The sequence below is a fragment of the Lytechinus pictus genome, chromosome 15 (assembly GCF_037042905.1).
Source record: "Lytechinus pictus isolate F3 Inbred chromosome 15, Lp3.0, whole genome shotgun sequence".
Taxonomy (NCBI): Eukaryota; Metazoa; Echinodermata; class Echinoidea; order Temnopleuroida; family Toxopneustidae; genus Lytechinus; species Lytechinus pictus.
Window position 1 is genome coordinate 5509149 of NC_087259.1, and position 24157 is coordinate 5533305.

Below are 24157 nucleotides of genomic sequence, written 5' to 3' on the forward strand. Positions count from 1 at the left end.
AAGAACGTATCCCTGCCCCCCCTGACGAGCTTGAAGACCCTTTTTTTTTTTTTTTTTTTTTCCTTGTCAAATTTTTTTCTGGTACGAAATCCTTCATTTGTGATTGAAGACCTTATTTTTTTTTTTTTTTTTTTTTTTTTGCTTGTCAAATTTTTTTGCGGACGGTTTTGCCCCCCCTGTGAAAAATCCCAGGTACGCCACTGAGTTGAAGGGAAGGGGATATTCAAACGTGTGATCAAACATACACAAAATCAACAGAGAAAAAAGTCAGGTTCATTGTAAACTTCGCATAACATTTATTAGTTTTCATGAAATTGTTAGCCGAGCTCAACATGAATGTTGTATACATAGTACATTATCAATACATTCATTCAGTGTCTTTTTTGTTGTTTTCAACAATTTGAAACGATCTTCTTACCAAGGAAGGTGTCTGCTATTCATAAATCATGATTGTGCTTGCAGCAGTGAGAAAACAAAAACATAATACAAACAGTAGAGAATGTATGTACATGTCAAAATCAGAAATGCAAGCACACTTGAGGAGTGAGAGGGGCAGAGAGAGGTACATTAATTTTGCATGGTATTGGTCTAAAAAGTCATGGGCATCGATATTTTCATCGAAAACATAACTGTATGAAAAGTTTGAATCCCAGGGTAAAGAAATCCTATTTTGTTGAAAAATTAAACGAAGATAAATAAACATTAAGTTTGTGAGTAATGTCAATTTTCGAAGGTGGGGAAAACACCTTCAGTAAGACTTGGCAAAAGTCGATCTTCCAAAAGCAAAATAATAACCCTAGTCAGAGCATGTGTTAGTCAAATCTATTTAGTTAAATTTCGTGTAAGTCAAACAGATTTCTGTGATCCCGAGATTTGACTTACTAGCATATTTATTCACACGTCAGTGCTCAATCTGCATTTTGTAAAATTGGGTAATTTTGCCCATTATTCAAAGTGGATCACTTGAACGTGATGTCAGATGTGTAATTAGGGAGTTTTCACAACAACTACGCAAACACTTTCTGGAACCTTGAAAATCTATTGTCAAAAGCCCTTCATGACAAAGCAGTCTTTATCGATAATCAGTGAGTCTAGGCAGCAGTGTCATCCTTGACTCTGGACAAACGACATATTTGCAATTTTTTGTCAGCTCTGAACCTAGTCTGCAGTCCCGGCTCACCAATTTTCAAATATCTTCTTTTTCCTCGGTGAACTGCAAAATTTGACACCTAGACCAACCTTCATGAATTCATGATAGCATGTTTTCTCCGGGTAACGAATACGAAGAGTTTAACATTTTGAAACAGACTTTGTTAAACCTAAAGCATTTTGCATATCTGATTAATTCGAAATTAATCCCCATCCCCAAACAAAAAGTAAAAATGTCAATTATGTAATTTCATCTAAATAATAATGCTGATATTCATTCATTTGTTATGTTTACATTATCAACAGAGATAAATCAACCCAATAAAATTGTCAAAATCTTCAACATTTTTCACGAAAAAATAGAGTTGCAGATATTAGATTTAAAACTAATTTCTTGAAACTAGATACCTTTTTTGATTGAACTTGGTCTCCAGTATCTCCCTCTTCATGTTCATTCATTAACAATGCAGTCAATAACCACAACTGAATAATGGTAACCACTTAAACATACATAAAACAAAATAACTCCCTCCCCAATACAATTACAATATATTTACAACTGGCAAAGAGAGATTACAGAAATAAAAAATACTGATGGCTTTTATACCAATCGAAATTTCATATTAAATTCATTTTAGGTGTGATAGAAACCAAGAGTAAAACATAATTATTTACATGATACTAGTATCTTATTCACTACACTTTCAAAGCACCAGAATCTGCAGCTTTTTCTGCTTCTGACAATCTTTTAAGATAATTAAAATTAGGTTTTCTAATGACCACTTTATTCTGTGTTTGCCTTTGGTGTTGGCGGGCCATGACCAGGACAAGAGGCTGTAGCAGTTAGAAAAGAGGTCTTCCAAAATCTAGAAATAAGGTTCAAGAAAGCAATATCTTCTATTACGCAAATCAAATTCTACTAGCACTTAGTCTCGAATTTTCCCAAGTTGATGGTGTATACAGCTGCATTCTGTTTTTGTTTTAGTGAATATCACAGAGCTTACGAGAACATAATCAAGGTAAAAAATGGAATAAAGATCATCCAATATACTCATCAACGACATCAAATCCCTCGCCAAGAGTACCGAGATCAAAGAAATCTTCTTCACCCATGACGCCTTCAAAATCATCACCCATATCACCTTCAAGATCCTCACCTATGTCGGTCTTTCCTGGTTCTTCTGATTTATTGGAGGATTTTTGTTGAGATGACAGCCTCGAGGAGCTTCGAGTTGCGACAGGGGTCTGTTTGGAGGAGGGTTTTGCAGGAGTGGCCTTTGGCTCCTTGCTCCTGCTTCGCTCCCGAGAGCTGGAAGTTGGGTCTTTGCTCCTTGACTCCCTATTCTGGGACTGTCTACCTGAATCCTGGGATTGACCTCTGCGAGAAGAACTCCTGGTGTTTCTAGATGGATGGCTCTCTTGAGGTAGGTTGTACGCTTTTCTTGTCTCCCTCATTTCACGGTCTCTCTTTTCCTGTTCAGCCTTCTTCTCCCTTTCTCTTCGTTCCCTATCTTCTCTTTCCCTCTGTTCCCTGGCTTCTTTTTCCCTCAATTCCCGAGCTTGTCTATCCCTGGCTTCTCTTTCCCTCAATTCCCGAGCTTGTCTTTCCCTGGCTTCTTTTTCTCTCAATTCCCGAGCTTGCCTTTCCCTGGCCTCTCTATCCCTCAGTTCCCGAGCTTGTCTTTCCCTGGCCTCTCTTTCCCTCAGTTCCCGAGCTTGTCGTTCCCTCTGTTCCCGTTCCCTGGCTTGTCTTTGCCTCAATTCCTGAGCTTGTCTTTCCCTTTGTTCTCTAGTGTCTCTTTCCCTCTGTTCCCTCGCTTCTCTTTCTCTCTGTTCCCTAGCTTCTCTGTCCCTTTGTTCCCTAATTTCTATTTCCCTCAGCTCTTGAACAACTCTTTGTTCGGCTTGCTCTCTCTTCTTCTCCATGGCAAATCTCCTTTCCCTTTCCTCCTTATCTTTCCTCTCATGTTCAGCTCGAATTCTTTCTTGTTCTTCTATTTTCCTCAAAAGAGCAAGTTTCCTTTCTTTCTCTTTCTTTTCTGCCACTTCTTTGACTCTCCTTTCATGGGCATGTAGTGCTTCAATGGCCCTATGCTCCTGGGCCCTCTGCTGCTCTTGTCTCTGCATCTGAGCTCTTTGCTCCTGTTCCCTCTGTTCCTGGGCCATCTGCTCCTGTGCCCTCTGCATCCGAGCTCTCTGTTCCTGTTCCCTTTGCATCTGAGCTCTTTGTTCCTGTTCCCTCTGCATCTGAGCTCTTTGCTCTTGTTCCCTTTGCATCTGAGCTCTTTGCTCTTGTTCCCTCTGCATCTGAGCTTTTTGTTCCTGTTCCCTCTGTTCCTGGGCCATCCGCTCCTGTGCCCTCTGCATCTGAGCTCTTTGTTCCTGTTCCCTCTGCATCTGAGCTCTTTGCTCTTGTTCCTTCTGCATCTGAGCCCTCTGTTCCTGTTCCCTCTGCATCTGAGCTCTTTGTTCCTGTTCCCTCTGCATCTGAGCTCTTTGTTCCTGTTCCCTCTGTTCCTGGGCCATCTGCTCCTGTGCTCTATGCATCTGGGCCCTCTGCTCTTGAGCTCTTTGCTCTTGCATCCTTTGCTCCTGGGCAATTTGTGCTCTCTGCATCTGAACCCGTTGCTCCTGTACCCTTTGTTCCTGAATCATTTGCTCTTGTGCTCTCTGCAACTGGACCATTTGCTCCTGTGCTATTTGCTTCTGAACCATCTGCCCCTGTGACATCTGTCCCTGACCTCTCATGTTGCCAAGCTGTGCTCCCCGAGCTATCTTCTCTCTCAGCATTCTTTCTTGCTGTACATGGACTTCAATCACCTTCTGCGCTTGCTGTTGCTTTGCAGCAAGAATCAATTCTTCATGCAACTTTTGCTGAGCAGCAAACCTTTCCCTGAACAACATCTCTTCTGCTCTCAACTGATCTTGCAAAAGAAGTTCTGCTCTCAGCTGTTGCTCATGCTGCAGCTCCACCTGTAACTGCTCTTGTAGAAGCCTCTCCTGAAGCAACTTCTGTTGCATAAGTGCTTCTCTCTCACGTTCCCTCTCTGCAAGCTGCTCCAGTTGCATCTCCTGAGCCTTCAGCTTCTCAATCTTCCGTTGCTCCTCTCTCATTTTCATCTCCAAGATCCGCATCTCCCTCGCCTTTTCCTCGCTCTTCTGCTGCTCTTCCAGCAGTCTCTGTTGGAGCTTGATCTCTCTGTCCTGTCTGTCTTTCTCTTCGCGAACCTGGTGACTTCGAAGCTGGTTCCTCAGCTTTTCAATATCTCGCTGCAGTGCTGGTGTCATCCCATTCTTCTGTGCCTCTTCCTGGAATGTTGTGATCTTCTTTATCAGTTCTTCTTTCATCAAGACCTCTGTTAAATGCTGGTCTTTTGGGCGTTCGGGGACCACTATCTGAGTTCTGCCAACGGTCACCTGAACGCTGCTGCTTGGTGTAACAGTTTGGGGAGAACCAGAAACTTCTGGACTTGACTCTTCTGGAGTTTTGTTGTCAGCTACAAGTAAAACAATGGTGGGAGAGAAATTAAAAACTCATTTGTTTTGATGAACAGAACAGATATACATGTAGTTATAAAAATTGTAACTATTCCTAGTAGACGGTGATCTACAGCATTGCAGCCTATCACCCTTGAATGATTACAGATACCCTTTGAATCGTCCATTTTCAGAATTCTCAGAACATTTCAAACTTAACACTCTAGATATAAGGCAAATAAGTATTAGGTTGGTCATGGTTGACTTTAAAATATAAGCTATACAGTCAAACTTGCTATAGCCACTGCCCCTAAAAGGACCACTTGCAGATGAAGATCACGAATTTAGCTTTCCATGATCAGGTTACCCTACTGAGGCCTGTATTACACGGGAACCTATCTGCAAAGACCACCTGTTCATGGAGACCACATTTCTTCTCTCCCTCTGGTGATCTCTCAAGACAGGTTTTAAAATGAAATAAACCAGCAGTATGTAGACCTATAGCCCTGTATCTGCAGTTGTCAAATGCTATCGAGTGTAACCATAAAAATAAAAATACAAATTGCCCTAAGGTGTCTGGTTGTGATTATCCTCTGTATTGGTTACCCTAAGGGGTAGGTGGGTTGTGCTGGTTAGCAATGGATGGTATTTTCCATTTGTTTGGTGGGATCATTCTAGCTAGAGGTAATTTTACATGTTGCGATTGTCCTTAAAGGGGAATCCAACCCAAATAAAAACTTGTTTTTATAAGAAAGAGAAAAATCAGACAAGTTGATAGGTGAAAGTTTGAACAATATTGGACAAACAACAAGAAAGTTATGAATTTTTAAAAGTTGTAAATATTTGTAATCACTATACCCATGGAGACTTCAAATTGGCCGCATATGGGATGTCATAGTGATGTAAGGCAAGGACTACTCTTGTATGTACTCCAATACATATTATGGCTAAAATGTCATTTTTCCCAAAAGTTTTATTTCAAATTATATTTTTCTTTCATGAGGACATAAAACAATATACTACCTGGGTTATATTTAGATTACTGCCCCAGGGGAATGGGTACTTAGGAGAAAACCACAAATCCCTGATAATAAAGTACATGGCCTATGGGAAAGTTGTCCTTGCCCCTTGTCATAATTTACTTACCCAGTTGCCAAATTGAAATCTACATATTATTAGTGATCTCAATTTTAAAGCAGCTATAACTTTCTTATTGCTTGTCCGATTTCTTTCAAACTTTCACCATTCTGTTTGATTTATTTTTCTCCTTCCCAACACAACATTTTATGGCCAAGGCTGGATTCCCCTTTAAGGGAAACTGAAAATATTTACGTCTTTGTCTGGGGAATAATGTCCCTTCAGTGGGGTCTCAAAGAGTTAAATATTCTGAACATAACCAAAAACTACCAGTCTGTTTCAGTCTGAGTATTGTAGAGGTGTTGTGGCTCAGTGGATAAGTCTACTGACTTCGAACCACAAGGACTGGGGTTCAAATCCAACCGCAGCACTGGAGTCCTTTGGCAAGGCGTTTATCTACATTTGCCACTCTCCACCCAGGTGGGTGTTTCGTAAAGCTGTTCGCCTAATAATCCCTAATAAACATTCAATTATTTACCAAAAGAAAGGATCACCAGTCGTTTCTAAAGTCACTCTTTACTTTAAAGCTAAATTACAGTAGTTGCAGTAAAACACTAATTTTGTGAGAAAGTCTGTAAAACCAAGGTTAAGTATGACTTTATCATCGTGGATCTAGATCTGGTACAGTTACATAAACTGAACTTTGTGAAATCATAAAATCTAAGCTGAAATACGATCACACTGAAGATCGCCAACACAGATAGGCACACGTGGGACAGTGTATTATTATTGCTGGAATAAAGACCCGACGGAAGTGACCGAATCCGCGCTTATTTTGCTTATTTCTCAGCAATTACACAATTTTTTCCAGAATCCTTTGGCACATATTTTTTATTCATACAAACAGACACTTGGGTGGTCATTATATTAGATTCTGTAAAAAGTCATTTTGAGATCGTTACCAGAACTGGAATTTACCTTTAATACAAACAGCTTTATGAAACGGTCCCAAGGGTAGTAAATGGGTACCCTGTGGGAACAATTTCCTTGAATGGGGCAATAGTACACAGTGCTTAGAAAACATTGTATCAAGCACTATATAAATGTTGCAAAGTATTATTATCATTATTATTATTATTACTATAAATGCACACAACCTGGTGGGTGTTTGATAAAGCTGTATGTAAAGTCGTGCACAACTTCGCGCACGAGTGGAATATGCTCCTAGATGCGTAGTTGGCTACACTGAGATCAGAGGCGAATCGAGGGGGGGGGGGGGCATTTCCGGCCCATGCCCCCCTTTTGAGTCACAGTCAATATTATTACTGTAAATATGCCACTCATACACATGTGTGCCCCCCCCTTTGAGAGTCACAGCCAAAACTTTTAATGGGAACACGCCGTTCATATACACAAGTGAGGGCCTTTTTCTCTTTTTTTTGCTGGTCAAATTTTCCTTGGGAAATCCTGGATCCACCCCTGACTGAGAAGTATGATTTTGCTCAAGAAAGGGTCACCAGATATGTATAAAGTCATTTTAACCTATGAACATCTTCATGAAACATCCATCTGAGCTTATGCATAGATAGATGCATTCAGTCTCAACTTAAAGGAAACCAAAACCCAAGAGGAGAAGCAATCTTATTGGAAAGAGTAAAATGAGAGGAACAATTTAAAACAAGTTTCATCAAAATCGGTTATGAAATAAGCAAGTTATGGACGTTTAGAAGGTCTTGTTGTACTTTCTATGGGGATCCTCAAATTGGCAAACATGCTTCAAAATGGCTGATTTTGTGGACAACTCTCCATTTGTTTTGTACACAAATTTCCAGATTTTCCCCATTATCTTTCAAATTGCATATTGCCTCATTCTGAGCATAATAAATGTCATGGGAAAATATAATTCACACCACATATGTCAAGGTCAGGAGGAAATGATGTGAAATAAAGGGGAAAACCTGAAAATTTGTGTACAAAACAGATGGAGGGTTGTCCACTAAATCAGCCATTTTGAAGCATTTTTGCCAATGTGCGGATACCCATAGAAAGTACCACAAGACTTTTTAAACATCCATAACTTGCCTATTTCATAACCGATTTTGATGAAACTTGTTTTAAATTGTTCATTCTGTTTTACCCTTTCCAATAAGATTGCTTCTCTTCTTGGGTTTTGGTTTCCTGTAATTACATGGGATACATGGCATGAGGACCTAACTCATCAACAGAGAACATACTACTGAACTTACTAATTTTCTTGGCTTTGGCCTCCAATTGCTGCATGATGAGATTTTCATGGCGATTACGGATCTGACAATTCAAAAAGAAAAAAAAAAAATCATGAAAAAAGTGCATGTACCGGTATTCACTCATTCTCCATCTAACAAATTCAGTGAACTCTGCAGCATTCACTCTTCTATAAGTCGCACAATTGCCTCAACAAACGGTCGAAGCAATTTTAGAGACCAGATTACGCCAGACGTGTCATGGCATTTTCCTTCTGTAAGTTGGATTTCTCCCGAGTCAAAAAGATTTTGAGGGGCATGATATGGCGTATCAGGCAAAAGTTATAAAAAGTTGCGAGCGAGCAAGCGAGCAAAATTTTTTACATTTTCTATTACAAAATCCAATTTTGTGATAGATTTTGACAAAATATCGGAAAATAATGTCATATGTCAGCCTTCTGTCTTCCTTTTTCTTTTTTTATTGGTCGTGAATTTTTTTTTCTTGGGGGGAAGAGGGGAAAGAGCCATCTGTCGCCACTGATCTAATCCACTGTTGTATGTCAGACGTTCGCACTGTAAGAATAAAAAAGCTTTCACAATAAGCCTGTTCACGGTTGTAAACTGCGCACGAGCAGAAAAAGGTCATTGGAGACAACCATGAAGGTGGCTTTCAAATTCACTGACATAGGCATTTGTGATTTGATGATTATTCATGTATTCCTTTCAAAATATTTATCACATCCAAGCTGAAGAGTAATAAATAGAGCCTTCATAATCACTGGTATTTGACAGTAGCCTAAACAATAGTCAAATGTGCCAAAGGCAGACATTAAAACAGATTTCCAAACTTTATCCCTGATGTACTATTCTAGTCACCTGGTCTATACAATGCCTTTTGTTCTTAGAATTTGAATACTCTACCGGTAAAGCTTACGCAACATCTACATTTGAAAATGATAGTGCTTATCCTAATGAAAAATCACAAAGGTCATTTGAGAAAAGTTGATCATGAGCTAACCGTGAACTGGCTTATTGGTTGTGCGTACATTCGCAACAATTTCCTCACAATGCCTGCATATAGTAATACAACCAATCATGAAAAGCCATTCAACAACGCATTAAACATAAACTCTGGTACTTGTAACAGAAAAAAAAGGTTCATAGAATAGAACAAAACATAGACAGAATTATAAAAACTATAAATAAACAATATTTGCCAGATGATTTTTCAGGGAAAATGTGTAATTACAGAGAAATAAGCAAATGTAGATAAAAAATACTGAAAAATACCTTTCCATTTATAATGTGGTCCAACATGTTTTTTCCTGTGTTAGCTACACCAAGGAAAGCACATGGCAATGAAATGAATAGAATTTATTATTTGAATTAAACTTTGTTGTTCTAAATAAGCATCCTGGCGTATGACAAACACTTTAAGGATTGCATCCAACCATTTCCTATAAAAATCAGATTTCTATACCAAAACGTGAACTTGACTCTAAAAGTCGAGTACTTACCAAAGTCTTGGTATGATGTTTGTTGCTCCTACAGTGAACCTCAAAGGCCAGTTTCTTGGTATTGAAGAACTTGGAACACACCTTGCAGAAAAAGCCTGTCACTGGAATGATGTAGTTTTGGCCTGGAAAAATCACAATAAATAGGAATATCACAATTAATACATCTGCTTTGTGACAATTACCTTATTGTTGTAATACATCATGCAGTTTCTGACACATTCAATTAACGCTTTTTGCACGTCTTCATTCCCCAGTTAATGTATGTGCCGAGCCTTTTGAGAATTGAGCGGAAACAGAGTCAGTAGCTGCTACAATACAAGAATCCATTATTCCATTGTAAGAATATGCTGTTACCCTGGCAACAAGGTTTGTGAAAAATTTGAAAATACATGCTCCTCATCATCACTCCAAGACCAATATGGATGCAAAGTCTGTAAGAATTGGATGAAAATTAAGGTAGTAGGTTGATCTGCAAGATTTACAATGGACCAACAGCCCCGTCAAAAGCGTTCAAATTGGGCAGTGTTGTCTTCGGTATCAAAAGCACTCTTCCTTCGCAGCCCACAACAAGTGTATTAATCATGATGGCCCTTCAACACAAGTTCATTTTTTGAAATGAACTAAACCAATCTTTCATTCTATCTTTTACACCTGAATGAAGTTAAATAGAGTACCGAAGTGTGATGTCAGTGTCATGACAATGAAGAGGCTGGTTCTACACAGAGTTGCAGCGGACGATCGTCAATACACATCTGTATTTGCAAAAATGGTGATGTGCTATAGAAACACGTGCTATGGAGCCATATGAGCGAGTCGCAATACTTCCGGGAGGGTGTTTCATAAAGGTCTTGTTGCCATCAACCCCAAAAACTTCATCCAGCAAAACACCCGGCAGACTAGAGGAAATAGTATCAAGCTCCAGCGTCTACTAGTCAAAAGGGATGCTCATAGATACAGCTTCTTCCCTCGAACTACCAAAGATTGGAACGAGTTAAACATGGACACAACATTGATAAACTCATTAGACTCTTTCAAATCCAAACTCAATCAAAAACCTAGCAAGTGACCTGCTTACTTGGTGATTTCACACACATCAATAAAGTTGGCGGAGTACAGCAAGTCTGCATATGCCGACTTAACCCAAGACAAGACAAGCTGTTCGTAAGTTAAGAACGACTGGTGATTATTTCTTGTGGTAAATGGTATAATTAGCGATGGTTTAGCGCTTAAGGATCACCAGTCGAATAAAGTCGCTCCTAACTTACGAACAGCTTTATGAAATGGCCCACGGGTTCATTTATTTAGAACCAGGCCGCCATGACACCATGGCAACTGACGTCGTCGCTTCGGTACTCTATTAAGATAGAACTATTTCTACATTTTCAAACTAGTCAACTATTTCAGAGCTTTATAGTTCCAACACTAAACCAAACTTACACCTTTCAGATGCTTAATCTGTAATGCAGGCACAGACTCTGATTAATATTAGAACAAGTGGGTCTTCACATAAGACTAACACAAACAGAACATGCTGGGAATTGATAAATGTGCCTGTTATCTACGCTATGTGGGGAAGTTACATGTACAAATTGCTGCAGAGGTTTGAAGCCAGGTCACATCTTCTGGATAGTGACATTAAACGACAGTCCCAGGTGTAACTCATCCTATCTGATTAATACACGTCTGATAAAACTGAAATTACACACAGACATATGCTGGCCTGAAAGAAAGGGCTTTTCTGTACAAAAGTCATTGGCAGGGACCTTAGGCTGCATATTCAGACCACCTAACCAAAACAGACTGGACTATTATGACGCTTTAGAAGATGGGGGGGGGGGGGACTGATTCATCCCCCTTATGACCTCGGCCATCAATGGTGCGATTACGACAAAAATGCATGTGCGATACCCATGGCATAATCTACAAAACTATATTAGATCAAAGTCTGCGAAAAATCTCATTACTAATTAATTATGCCAATTTATGCGTTTGCTCTAATTAACTAAATAATGCCCCTAAAATGCTTATTTTTTGTTCACAGACTCTTTATAGGAATCTGATAAAAAAAATTCAACATCACATTTATTTTCTTATGTATTTTATTGTTTTCAAAATTTCTAATGTATTTCTTTGTTTTTCTTACTTGTTTTTTATTGTTTTTTAAATGGCAATTGTCGGAAACTTTATTTTGACCATAAACAAGATAAAATTAATTGATTTTAATCAGTAAAAGGAAAAATGTGAAATACCAGTCACTAGTGGACGTATATTCTTGTTTTTTGTGGATATAATGAAAAACACAGTTCAAAAGAATATATGAATAATCAAGTCACCAAAGTTGGTGCTTATCTCATGAAATATTACACCACCATGTCACTTTAGTACCAATGACCTTCTTCTGATCATGCGCAGAATCTTTTGATCATGCGCAGGATGGAACTACGAACTGGCTTATTGCATGTGATTGCTCCAAGGGAGATGACTGTATTGTACTGTACTTACCGATCATCTCATTTTCTGTTACCCCTGGAATACGCTCATGCTGTCGTAATATGTCCTCCTTCAATAGGCTTTCGGTGTCTCCTTCATTGGCAAGGGACCCAGAACTATAGACAGCAATAGATGGGGGGGGGGGGGTAGGGGGTGTGTGAAAGAGAACAAATACATGGGATATAAAAATAAATTTGACAGGTATGGAGCTGTTGCCTCATGAACAAAAACGTTCTTGAAAATATTTTGTATATTTCTCGTCCTTTGTTCTAATTATGAGGGAGTACGCTGATGATTCAAGCTGCAATAATAAATAAAATTATTGAAATAATTTCAGATTGAAAAGATAATGATGGCAATTACCCAAGATGTCCACATGATATAAAGAAAATTTATAAAAAGCATTCACAACAAACAATAAGCATACCAGATGAGTTTGATTTACAGTTGACTTCAAATCTGATTGCAAGAGATAAAAAGTGCACAAATATATAGTTCTTTAAAAGCAAGTATTATGTTATCATGCAAAGATATATCAATGTATCAAAAACCAAGCAATTATCAATATTATCACCTTAGTAAGATTAAAGATAATCATAGTTATGATTTATGATGATATGTATATCTATAAATTACAGAAGAAACAGAATAAATCTCTGTTTACCTGTAAAGTAAAGGTTAATCATACTTAGTTAAGTAAATAGAAATGTAGATTGAATTAATTAAGTTTGTTCAAGGTGTTCTGTTTACAATCACAGAGAACAAACCAACAGTTTTGGAGTAGCAAAATAATAATTCCATTCGGTATAAGAGCACTGAAGTATTATTCTAAAAGTTGGTTAATTTTTAATAAAATATCTTATTGTGGAAAAATCTTAATGTGGATGACTCCAATTTCTTGTAAACCAATACGATAGGAGAGCGATGTTCAGTCATAACCGCTAATGGTGTGCTACATGTACCTCCCATGAAGCGACTACAGCATTAGCCATTGACAGAATGCCTTGAAGATGCACTCCAGATACAACCACAGAAGCACTGAACACCCAAATTTCTTGCGATTCCTCCCAGGAAGCATAGCACCACCAGGTATACATGTAGATGTGTCCTATGAAGCCTTTTACATTAAAGTCCTCTCAGTGATGTGGATATTGGTTGTTTCAGATACATCCTTGAAATTATCATAGTAAAATCTTTGGAAGCATGAAGCACAGGTACAGATATAGATACATCCTATATAGCCTTCCAGATAGTCATCAGAAGAACTATATATAAATCCGGATGTCCTCAGAACTATCAAAGAAAAAAAATCGCTGGAAGCAAAAAGAAATGGTAGAAACAAAGATGCACTCTTTAAAGCCTTTCAGATACATCCTAAGACCCATTATGGCTGTACATCATTAAGCCAAGCACATGGAGATACAGCAACTCAGGTGATGAAGCTTCAGTTTCACAGAGTGTGTGGATATGCCATCGGTTGCGCTCCTTTCAGATACCCTGAGGCAAAGAATTATTCCGATACTACAGAGCTTACACCCTCACAATGATTGCAGTTACAGTCCAGACAGTTTGTAGAATCTACCATAGGACAGTCAATGACTGTTTGCTTGTGCTGCAATACATAGCTTTCATGTCATCTACCGAGTTTATGCCACGGCCAGGATTCTTTAATGTCTCTTATTATGACTAGCTGTTTCTTGATCACGTAGCCCAATATCCATAAATTTCCCCATCAGAAGCATGGAAGGAGTGTCCTGTCATGACTTGTAGCTTATGGTGCTCCTGTCATTACTATTGCTGGCATTTAAAAAAAGCCCTAACTGCACAAAGAAAATGGTCAGTGTCAAGTAGTGACACATACTTCAGCCATCATTGCAGATATTGATAGAATTTCTGCTGGATCTACTGGTTGCCTCTCCATCGACAGGTCATCTACGACATGAGAAATCGTTCTTTTCTTCACAATCATGAAATTTTAATTGTTTTGGTAGCTCTCCCTATTTTATTTATGTAATTACCACTCGTGGGATGGAACACCCTATCAGCAAATGCTGTTTTTCGTAGGGGTCCATAGTTGGCTGCAAGATTCATCAAACCTACGTTGTAGAACGTAAAGTTGCTGACACAGCAAGACAAGCTGTAAGAATGGAATTGAAGAGGGGAAAGCATATCGTCCCAGGTCTCTGTTCACAGGGGGTTCCATCCTCCCCAATCTATCTGGTGGACTAGTCACTATCTTAAGCAAGTATGGTCCTTTCCTTCCAATTCCTTCAAGATGTTGGTGAAGACATCATGGTAACTGACAGCAGACCTTTTTGGTTGAGAATATACCAGCTTTTACTCTGTTTTTAGTGCATTGTGCAGAACTTTCACTTTAGGCTTTTCCTTGATTTCTGGCCCTTGCCAGTTGTTTCTCCTGATAATCTATGTCATCTTCCAGATGGGTAGGGATCCCTCAGTCTTAATCGACTATACTGCTCCTTTAAGCATTTCCGTATGGTATCTATTGTTGGTTTGGTTGTATCACCAAATCTTGAGTCCAAAGGGCTCAAAAGTCTGACTGGTGGCTCTTCTATCAAATAGCACTCTGTGGTATTCAATGGATCCTTTGACATCATCAGGGCCAAAACTCTAAGTGCAAATAAAAGACGTCTGTTCCTACCAGTAAAACTAAAATTATTGCCATCAGCTTGACTTTCTTTTAGATCACCAGGATTACGGATCAGACTGTTTGCTCTCCTGACTGGCCATGGCCTCAATCATAGACAGCTATTCAGTGGACAAGGTTGCAGGACCCCCTGAAGACTCTTTTACAGATACATCAATTTCGTTCTCCCTCTGCAGCTGCTCCAGTGGTTCACCTACTGACAATTGTTCCTCCAGAGTTCTGAACTCCTCTGGTCCTTTGTCAGCATCCAGATCAGTAGTAATCCTTCAGACTTCATTGATTATACTGCTCTTCAAAGTAGTTCACTGTGGTATCTATCGCTGGTTTACAGTAGTTCATCACCAGAATCTACAATCCAAACAGATCCTCAAAAGGCTGACTGCTGACTCTTCTATCATGGTACATTGGTACACTATGGATCCTTTGCCATCATAAGGACAAAATCTCCAAGTGCTAATACAAGATGGCTTTCCCTACAACAAATAAAAATTTGGCTTCACATTTTTTCATATTACCAGGAATACAGATCAGCCTGTTCGCTCTCCTTACTGGCCACGGCCTCAGTCGTCAATCATAGAAAGATTTTCATTGGACAAGGTTGCATGACCTCCAGACGACCCCTTTACAGATACATCAATGTCCTTTTTTCTTGAGAATGGTTGCCGGTTGGACTCTCTCTCTGGCCAATCTAACAGCTCAACTACTGGCAGTTGTTCCTCCAGAGTTCTGAATGGTCACTGTACAATGACTCCACTGGTCTTTACCAGTTGTTTCTCCTGACGGTCTTTATCAACATCCAGATGGGTAGGGTCCCCTCAGTCTAGATCGACTCTCAAAGTAGTTCCCGCGGTATTCATCGCTGGTTTGGTTGTATCACCAGAATCTAGAGTCCAAAGAGATCAATAGGCTGACTGATGGCTCTTCAATCATTTTTCTATGGTTCTTTATGATACTCTAGGTGGATCTTTTGCCATCATCAGGACCAAACAAGATGTCCATCCCTGTAACTCAAAATATAAATATTGCCATCAACTTCACTTTCTATCACATCACCAGGACAACATGATTTCTCACTTCTTTCGTCAATCCCTGCTGGATATCTTTGAAATATTGCAAGAACGCAGTTGATGACACCAATCTCATACAATACACAATTTGACCCTAGGTCAGAAAGAACCAGAATCCCTAGCACAAAGGCCAATTTGGATATGACAATATTTTAGTGCCAGGCTCAAGAGATGACAGATATTGCGCCTTATCAAAGTATGATGCAAGTATAGAAGGTTACAGAAGCATCTTTCTTTTTGTTGCTGCACATGACTTTGGCTTCATCATGAAGGGAGTCTTTTGTTTCTAAATCACGAACAGCATAGTCAATCACCCCATGACCTAATTTGATCATCACCTCTAGAACACCAAGTTCTATTTTCAATATCTCCAAAGACAAAGTGTATGCTTAGATAAAGAAAGAATTTTGCATTAACTTTTTCAGTCTGTTCAACCATTCGCTTGGGTGAATCTATACTCTACATCAAGGACTTATGTATCTACAGTAGATGAAATCCAAATCATTCACCAAAAACACCTATATTCATTTATCCAGACAGCTTCTGCATCAAATACAACAATCTTTTAAAAAACTGAAAACTTCCATTCATTAACCCATTCTACATCATAGAGGTGCATTAGACTCACTAAGACATTTGTAATGTAAGTACATGAATCACTACCTTGTAGGCTGTTCTTTATTCACGTTGTACCTTTGTCTACTCTACATGTATGTCTGTCATAAAAGACTCTGAAAGAATTATATTTTCAAGGACCAGAGCTTCATGGTCTTGCCCTCATGATAGCATTAAGTAAATCCCACAGAGTAACAATATATCTGGCATTATCGTGTGTGTTTTCATGGGGAATTTGACACCATTCAGGTACAAACAACCCAGAGGAGAATGAGATTTTATGACCAGCAGACGTGATGTAATTCCACTTTCTATAAGGTCATTACCTCACTTTCCCAGGCCTGACAGTTGCCAGAGGCTATCAAAGCAGGCTTTGCCAAAGAATTTGTCGCTGGTTCTTCCCCCAAAGATACATGTATCTCTGTTTACAGCTACTTCCAATGCTTTCCACAAAGCCTGGGGTCAGCAAGTGACACTGCTCCCCATGAATGCAGACTGACTTTCAAGTGTCATATGTGGTGCCATCTCACACAGCTATGGTCACACTGGATTATCATACTGTAAAGATTGGGAGGAAGTGTTGTCACTGCTGTTCAAAATGTGAGAAAATAGCCCTGGAAACGCAAATATTGTAGGGCAACATGTATGTCCAAGTGCGACAAAAGTAAAATCAGAATTCCAATCAAGACTGTACTAATATCTGAATCCGCTGATCCTCCTTCCATCAATGTCTTGTCCTTCCATTATTTTATCCATAAAGACATACATCACTTGTGCAATGATACAAGTACGGTGATACACCAACCTGGTGGACTGTACTTTAACGGATGATGATGAAGTAATGTAGCCACAGAGGAATCGGCATGGTTGAGTTCTTCTTCTTTGTCATGTAAAAAGGGAAATATTTCCAAGACCAATGAGGTATAAGGTAAAAAGAACAGAACTTCAAGTTCCATTATATTGCTTTTTTTTTCAACATACGATTAGAACGCACAATCAATCTATTGAATGTTGAACTCAAGAGTAATGCTTAATTTGGAAATGGCTAGATCTATTTGGCGAGTTTCATTTGCTCCCGCTTCGGTGCTTTAGGAGAAAGCAAAGTTAACCAATGTTAATGAATTACTGCTATTTCTAAAATGCTTTCTCCTTCGGATCTTACCTGTCATCAACTTTTATTACTTCCTTTGCAGATTGGATGTTGTCTGTCCAAGGAACGGAGCTAGATTCATGACCAGTCATTAGATCAGCCTGTTCGCTCTCCTGACTGGCCATGGCCTCAATCATCGACAGCTCTTCATTGGACAAGGTTGCAGGGCCTCCCGAAGACTCCTTTACGGAGTCATCAATCTCCATTTCCCTTGAGGATGGTTGCCGGTTGGACCCTCTCTGTTGCCGCTCCAACAGCTCACCTACCGTACCCGACTTCCTGAAGGACGTACTGGCTTTTCCTTGAGAGTCTAAGTTAGTTGAGCCTTTCGCTCCTCTTGAGCTGGAGATGCTAGCATCTTCCTTTTGCTTCAGGTCTGCACTGGCCTTGTCCTTGCTGGCACTCTTAGGGCGGTTGTAATACTCTAAAAGAGCTTCTTCTTTCTCTCGACGAACCTTGAGCTTCTCGAGATGCTCAGGGGTCAAGCAGTGTTTTATGAAAAGCTAAATAAGAGTGAAGCAGACATCAGATATAGTTACATACCTGTCAACACCGAAAGCCATAAAAGTATTGACAATCATCCAAGAAAGAGAATAATACAGATATGGTAGTTTCCTACACATTAGTTCGGAAAAAAAACCTCAAGAGCACAAGGATATGCACAAGTATCATCACCAGGTTGTCACAACAAAAATAAAATGGTTCTTTCCTTTCACTGCAATGAGAATGTTATGGAAAATAAGAATGCATCTGAAGTTGGTATGGCTACATTATCATCTTGATATCACATGAAGGAGGCCTAATTTGAACATCTATTATTTAACAATGAAATAAAAAAGCAGAACTTCATTGACATTTTATCTCCAGAAAACCACATAAACAACATAAAATGTACATTAAAAAAATATTTAAATCTTTCTTTGGCAGAAGGAATTTGTTTATATGTGTTCCCTTTATCACAATAACATCTTGATACTCTAAATAATTAACATAAAGGCAATACATCAAGAGAATACAGTTATGTCAAATATACTTCTATTTGCAGATATAAGTTATTAACCTAAATTCATATAAACGATAATTCTAAACTATAAAATTGACTATTGCTTCAGCATTAGTCCATGTACATGTAAGTTAAGCTAAATTCATATAAATGATCGTTGCACACTATCAAATTGCTCCAACATCTCATTTTGAATATTTTCCTTGCCAAAAATAAACAAAATAATATGAAAGAGCAACTCTTTAGCTTACTATTGATACCCTATTATATACCTCATACTACGATTGTTATCACTGATTGGTCAAAACTGCATCATGTGACGCGGTGCTATTCTGCCTATCACCATCTCAGGGATTTGACTTTATACCGGCCCCCTTCTATCACCCTGAGGCCTTGGGGTGATAGAAGGGGGCTGGTCAGAAAAGCACAGAGGGAGTGATGATCTCCACTGTCATCCTCATGCACAGTCAATATTTGTATACTAGTATCTTTTACACCACTCATGACTCAACTTAATGATGTTGAAGACATCAGGTACAAATTCAATTTTTTCCAAGATTTGAATAAGAGCCTCAGAAACTCAGATAACTGATTCCTCTGTCAATGGACATCTTCTTTTTGCGGCGAGTCCAAAACAGCCGTTTTAACATTTTTTGTAATAGCTACATGCAGGTGGTTTGAATAAAAAGGAATAAAATGGCCGTTTTCAATTCACCGTAAGGCCGCTGTAGAGCAACTGAGGTATAATGCAAGTATTAAAGGCTGAAGAGATTTTTATTCCTCACTGACTACTCAGTCTCGATTTACTTTACTCATTTTAACAAAGCCTTGGAAAAATAGAATATATGCCTCTTGTATCTGAAAGTAATTCATTTAGCCATGTATGGTGTCAGTGGTACAAATGAGGTATTAATAAAAAGGTAAGGAGTTGCTCCTTTATATACATTCTGGTAAATGTTAATTGTAATATATTCAAAGATTACCCTTCTTACTTCAGATCACCTTTATTTCTTATATGCACTGTATAAACAAATAGCAAATAGCTTGATGCCATGACATTTGCTCCTGCGACAATTGCTCTGCTGCAAATTCCATACATTAACGGAATGTCCAATTTTAACCCTGGATTTAACACAGTGACTATACCCGATCCCAAACCTAAACCTAAACTTAACATAAACCCTATTGCATCTCTAACCCAACCCTATATCTTAGACGAAATAGAGCCCAGATAAATTGTCCCCGGAGCAAATGACGTGCCACCAATCCACATACACTCTCTACGGTCATGATAGGAAGCTTTTACAAGCCAGAACAGCTTCCTATTAAAGAAACCTTACAGACAAAGAACTTACCGCTTGAGTTGTGAAGTTTAGAGAGCAAATAATGCACCTAAAGTCACCCTTTGTTTTAGACTTGTCAGTCCACTGAAAGTTAAGGTTCTTCTGAAATGAATAAAGAGGATGAAGATGTAAGCCCATATCATACTGTAGGCCTACATGGTGAAATGTTTATGATCGCTTCCTCGTTTGAAAGTGGATATAAAAAAAATCAATTAAAAAAGGACTGTCAATGTAGTTTCACTGAAAAGATGTACTATAGCGTAATACTTCCACACAGGATAGAGGCAAATGCGACCGTCCACATTGATCAACAAAAACAAAAAGTTGCCTTGACTGTTTCAGTAAATAGGCCAAAATAAGGAACTAGGGGTGCAATGTCAGTTTAAGATAGTTGCCATTTTATGAAAGAAAACATTCCTTCTTGTCATATATCAAAATGCCACATTCAGATCTTCCAGTGATGGATATAAGATGTGCCAACTTAAGCTACTAGAATATTAGCCCTATTCATTATCATTTCTTTTAAATATACAGTAACTATGAAAACTCAATTAAATCAGTAAAATTTGACGTTATGTTTTAGAGAATGATGGCATTATGCACTCTAAATACTGTATTTGCCCAAAATCTGAGCTGTGCAGACTTTCTGTAGCACTTCTTTGATGTGACGCATTAATTGCACATCATTCGGCAGGGTTAACCCTATATAACAATAGTGTTCTGTAAGTCTTTGGGCTTCAGCTTAATATCATCATTAAAGTAAAATAAAATGATTTAAATTGAATACAGACAGCTTTGGTCAACATGGAGAAGTATTGGCTCACCTTGTCTCCTTTCAGGTTTCCTTCTTTCTGGTTTTGTTTCCCGGCTGTCCTCAGGATCCCCCGGATTTTATTCACAGCTGCATGCGCCGTTTCCTTGGCCATCTCCTCCATAATCATCTGCGAGACGGGTTCGTCACCGTCACTGTCTATGTCCATGGGTTGCTGCATCAGGTCATCCTTGTTAAATGCCTTCTTAACATGTTCCTGGGTTTTCGCTATATGAGCTAGGCTCGTCGGTTCTTCCTTCTTGGCTTTCTCGGCCCACTCTTCTTGAGACTGTATGACTGCTTGGTTCCAGGTCTCTTGAAACTGGTTACCCGTCCACTGCTGACTGGCGATGAAAGGTTTCCTGGCCTTTGAGGCATCTCGATCCTTTGATGGGCCTTGCTGGGATGATCCTCTGTCAGGGTTTTTACTGGTATCTGAATCTTTTACATTTCCTCGACTGGAACTGCGACTCTTCTGACCATCTTTATACCTGTCTCGACTGTCCCGGTCATCGGTGTGCCTGTCCTGACTTCTGCTGCCTGGTTGACGATCTCTTGAACTTGGGCTAGTCTCCTTTTGTCCTCTGCTTCTGCTGTCATCCCTCCTTCTATTCTCATCCCTCCTGCGATCCTCATCCTTCCTTCGATCCTCACCTCTTTTTCGATCTTCATTCCTCCTTCGATCCTCGTCTCTTCTTCGATCTTCTTTCTTCCGTCGATCCTCATCCCTCTTTCGATCCTCGTCTCTTCTTCGATCCTCATCCCTCCTTCGATCCTCTTCTCTTCCTCGGGTAGCATCCTGCTTTCGATCACGATCATCTCTCCGTCCGTCATCTCTTCTTCGATCATCAGCGTTTCTCCGGTCGTCATCATCTCTCCTGCGATCACTCCCACTGCTTCTAAGCCTATCATCCCGACCATCTCCCGGTCTATGTTCCTCTCGTCTAGAAGGCCCTTCGCTTAAGGCTCTTGATGCTCTTTCCCTCAGATTACGTTCCCTCGGATCTTGCGTTCTCTGGTCGATTTCTCGCAATTTCTTCTCCCTTGATTCCTGTTCCTGCTCTCTTAAATCCCTTTCCCTCAATTCTTGTTCTCTCATTTCTCGCTCTCTCACATTTCGTTCCCATATTTGTCGCTCCACCAATTCGCGCTCTCTCAAGGCTCGCTCCCTGAGTTCTCGATCTCGTAACTCCCGCTCTCTTAGTTCCCGTTCCATCAAGTCTCGTTCTCGGGATCCACGCACTCTTGGATCTTGATTCCTTGCAGTCTGACCCCGGGATTCCCGATCTTCTTCTTCACCGTCGTCTGGGAAGCTAACGATGGACGTGACAACATCCCATAAAGCAGATTCTGCATTATTTTCAGCCTCCCGCTTTTCTCTCTCCTGTTTCCGTCTCTCCCTTCTTCTGGCCTTGCTGGCTGCTTTTCTTTTCTTTCCATCATCATCATCATCATCTCCAGGGGGTGGAGCATCTGGACTACGCTGCTGCAAGTAAGCATCAAGAATTCAAATTACACTTTAAAACATTTTTCTAAGACAAATGCTCATTACCTTACTTGCATCATAACAGGAGAGGTCTACATGTATATCAGATATGATACATGTGCATGCATATTACAGTTATGGATATGACAATATGTATGCCATAGGCACCTACAGAGAAGGTATCCCCATAGACATAACCTGGTGGAAAAGAATTGTTAGTTTTAAAATTCATAACATTAACACAATGAAATACAGGGTATTTGTACTGTTGTTGGAAATGAGAAGAAAATAGTACAAACAGAACTGAAATGCGAAGAATAAGTGTATTCATACATAATTGAAACATGTATTTGAAAAATTGATGAAATAGCCAAAAATAATTGACAAAATATCCTAATAATTGCACTGCCATAGCAGCAATCTGAACATTGTACAGTGATTATCATTGGAATCCTGGCCGGAAGTATGGCTTCTTCTGTTAATTGAATACAAAGAAGAGAGAGAGAGAAAAAAATTGAATACAAAGAATATTTTGAAAGACATTTGCTACATCTTTTCCTCACACAACAATCAAATGAAAGAATAAGCAGATGACTAGTTTAATACATGTATGTAATTTTATAGTTAAGTCACCTGGTTAGATTGTTGTATAAAGGCTCAAAACCCTGTTATCTATTAAAAGTAAAGGAACTGATCTGGTGAATCGATATAAAACAAACTCTCACCAACACACACATCACACAATGTACATGGGTAAAGCTGTCAGCTCATTCAAAGATCATGTATTAAACCTGTTTGGCAATGTACATTATATACAGATCTATGAAAAGTTAAAGACTACAATTAGGATTTTCACTCAACTGGAGAAGGTGAGAGGGATAAAGCCCTGAAAATGACCAAATGTGCAGCTCTACTATTCTAAGTTGCGCAACAGTCAATGAAAATGTTTGATTCTACACATTAGTTAACCTGTCGACTTGGTACTGATTTCTGTAATTCCCATAGTTTTGCACAAGGAACATCCAGTTCTTGTATGTAATGGGTTTTTACTTGGGAATGGGCAGAAGCAGAATAATCCCTGTGCAGACTCCCCCCCCCCCGACAAATGCCCATGAAATTTATACTACACATACATGAAAACCAGGTACATGTACACCCCTGTACACAGTACATACAGTGTACATGTTCTGAGAAAATGTTTTCGACTTTAAAGTACAGTATAAAAATATGTATTGCATCGCTTACATGACACATGTGCCCATGAACTTGATAACAGATTGAAAAAAATACAGCTCACACTAATCCACTGTCTTGTCCTATATCAATGCCACAAAGTCAAATTGATATGACAGCCTGGATAAAATGCCATCAGAGTTCAATGCTCAGTGGAAGTATTTCAGACACAGCACCAATCTAGGCAGAGGCTGCAGTTTTTGTCTTTGATGTTATGCTGAATGTAAGCGATACGTCTGATCTGGTGAAGACTACGCATCACCGCCTATACACTACCGTCTTGCTTTGGATGTTTTTTTTTTATTATCGACTATGAAATGACGCCAGTTTTTCGTACGAAAAATTCTCATCCATATGTATGAAGAAAAATAAATCGGACCAATCAGAAACACGTTGGAAAGAAGATCTAAATCATGTGACATGTAATTTTCTTCATCCAAAATGGCGAGTACGAGTACACACAAGAAACTTCTGCGAGAGTTTGGATTAAGCTGCCGATAAACTCGGCATTTCTAGTGGAAAATTCTAAGACCTTTTAGAATCTGCCATTCGTAGCATTATTGACGACGGGAGGGATGTAGAAAAAGTGAAATCTACCACGCAATCCCTCTGTGTAATGATAATATCTTCGCTTTTATGATCTCATGTCGTTGGCACACGACAGCAATACAGGTACCGGTACCACAACATGTCAAACGACGAGATGAATACATGAATATTGATTGGGCAGACGGGAGTGAATAGGCGGTGGCTGCTAACGCAGCCACAGTGCGTAATCTTTGCCAGATCAGACGTATCGTTTGCGTTCAGCATAACAGCAAAGACAATAACTGCAGCCTCTGCCTAGAT

At 39.3% G+C, this 24157-nt stretch overlaps 1 protein-coding gene across 4 annotated transcripts in view; it reads right to left on the reverse strand.

Moving 5' to 3' along the window:
• Nucleotides 1-272: 272 nt before the first annotated feature.
• Nucleotides 273-24157, reverse strand: part of LOC129278201 (trichohyalin-like) — a 40484-nt gene continuing 16599 nt past the window's right edge. Inside the window, exons 4-10 of one of the 4 annotated variants that reach the window (XM_064110589.1) lie at nucleotides 20603-22075; nucleotides 19791-19877; nucleotides 17445-17935; nucleotides 11945-12048; nucleotides 9443-9564; nucleotides 7950-8010; nucleotides 273-4646 (exon numbers count right to left, since the gene is read on the reverse strand). In XM_064110589.1, the coding sequence (XP_063966659.1) occupies nucleotides 2188-4646; nucleotides 7950-8010; nucleotides 9443-9564; nucleotides 11945-12048; nucleotides 17445-17935; nucleotides 19791-19877; nucleotides 20603-22075 (4797 nt within the window). In that variant the 3' untranslated portion in view covers nucleotides 273-2187. Of the gene's footprint in view, nucleotides 4647-7949; nucleotides 8011-9442; nucleotides 9565-11944; nucleotides 12049-17444; nucleotides 17936-19790; nucleotides 19881-20602; nucleotides 22076-24157 lie in introns of all 4 variants that reach the window. The other 3 variants (XM_064110587.1, XM_064110590.1, XM_064110588.1) reach the window with 3 other exon arrangements.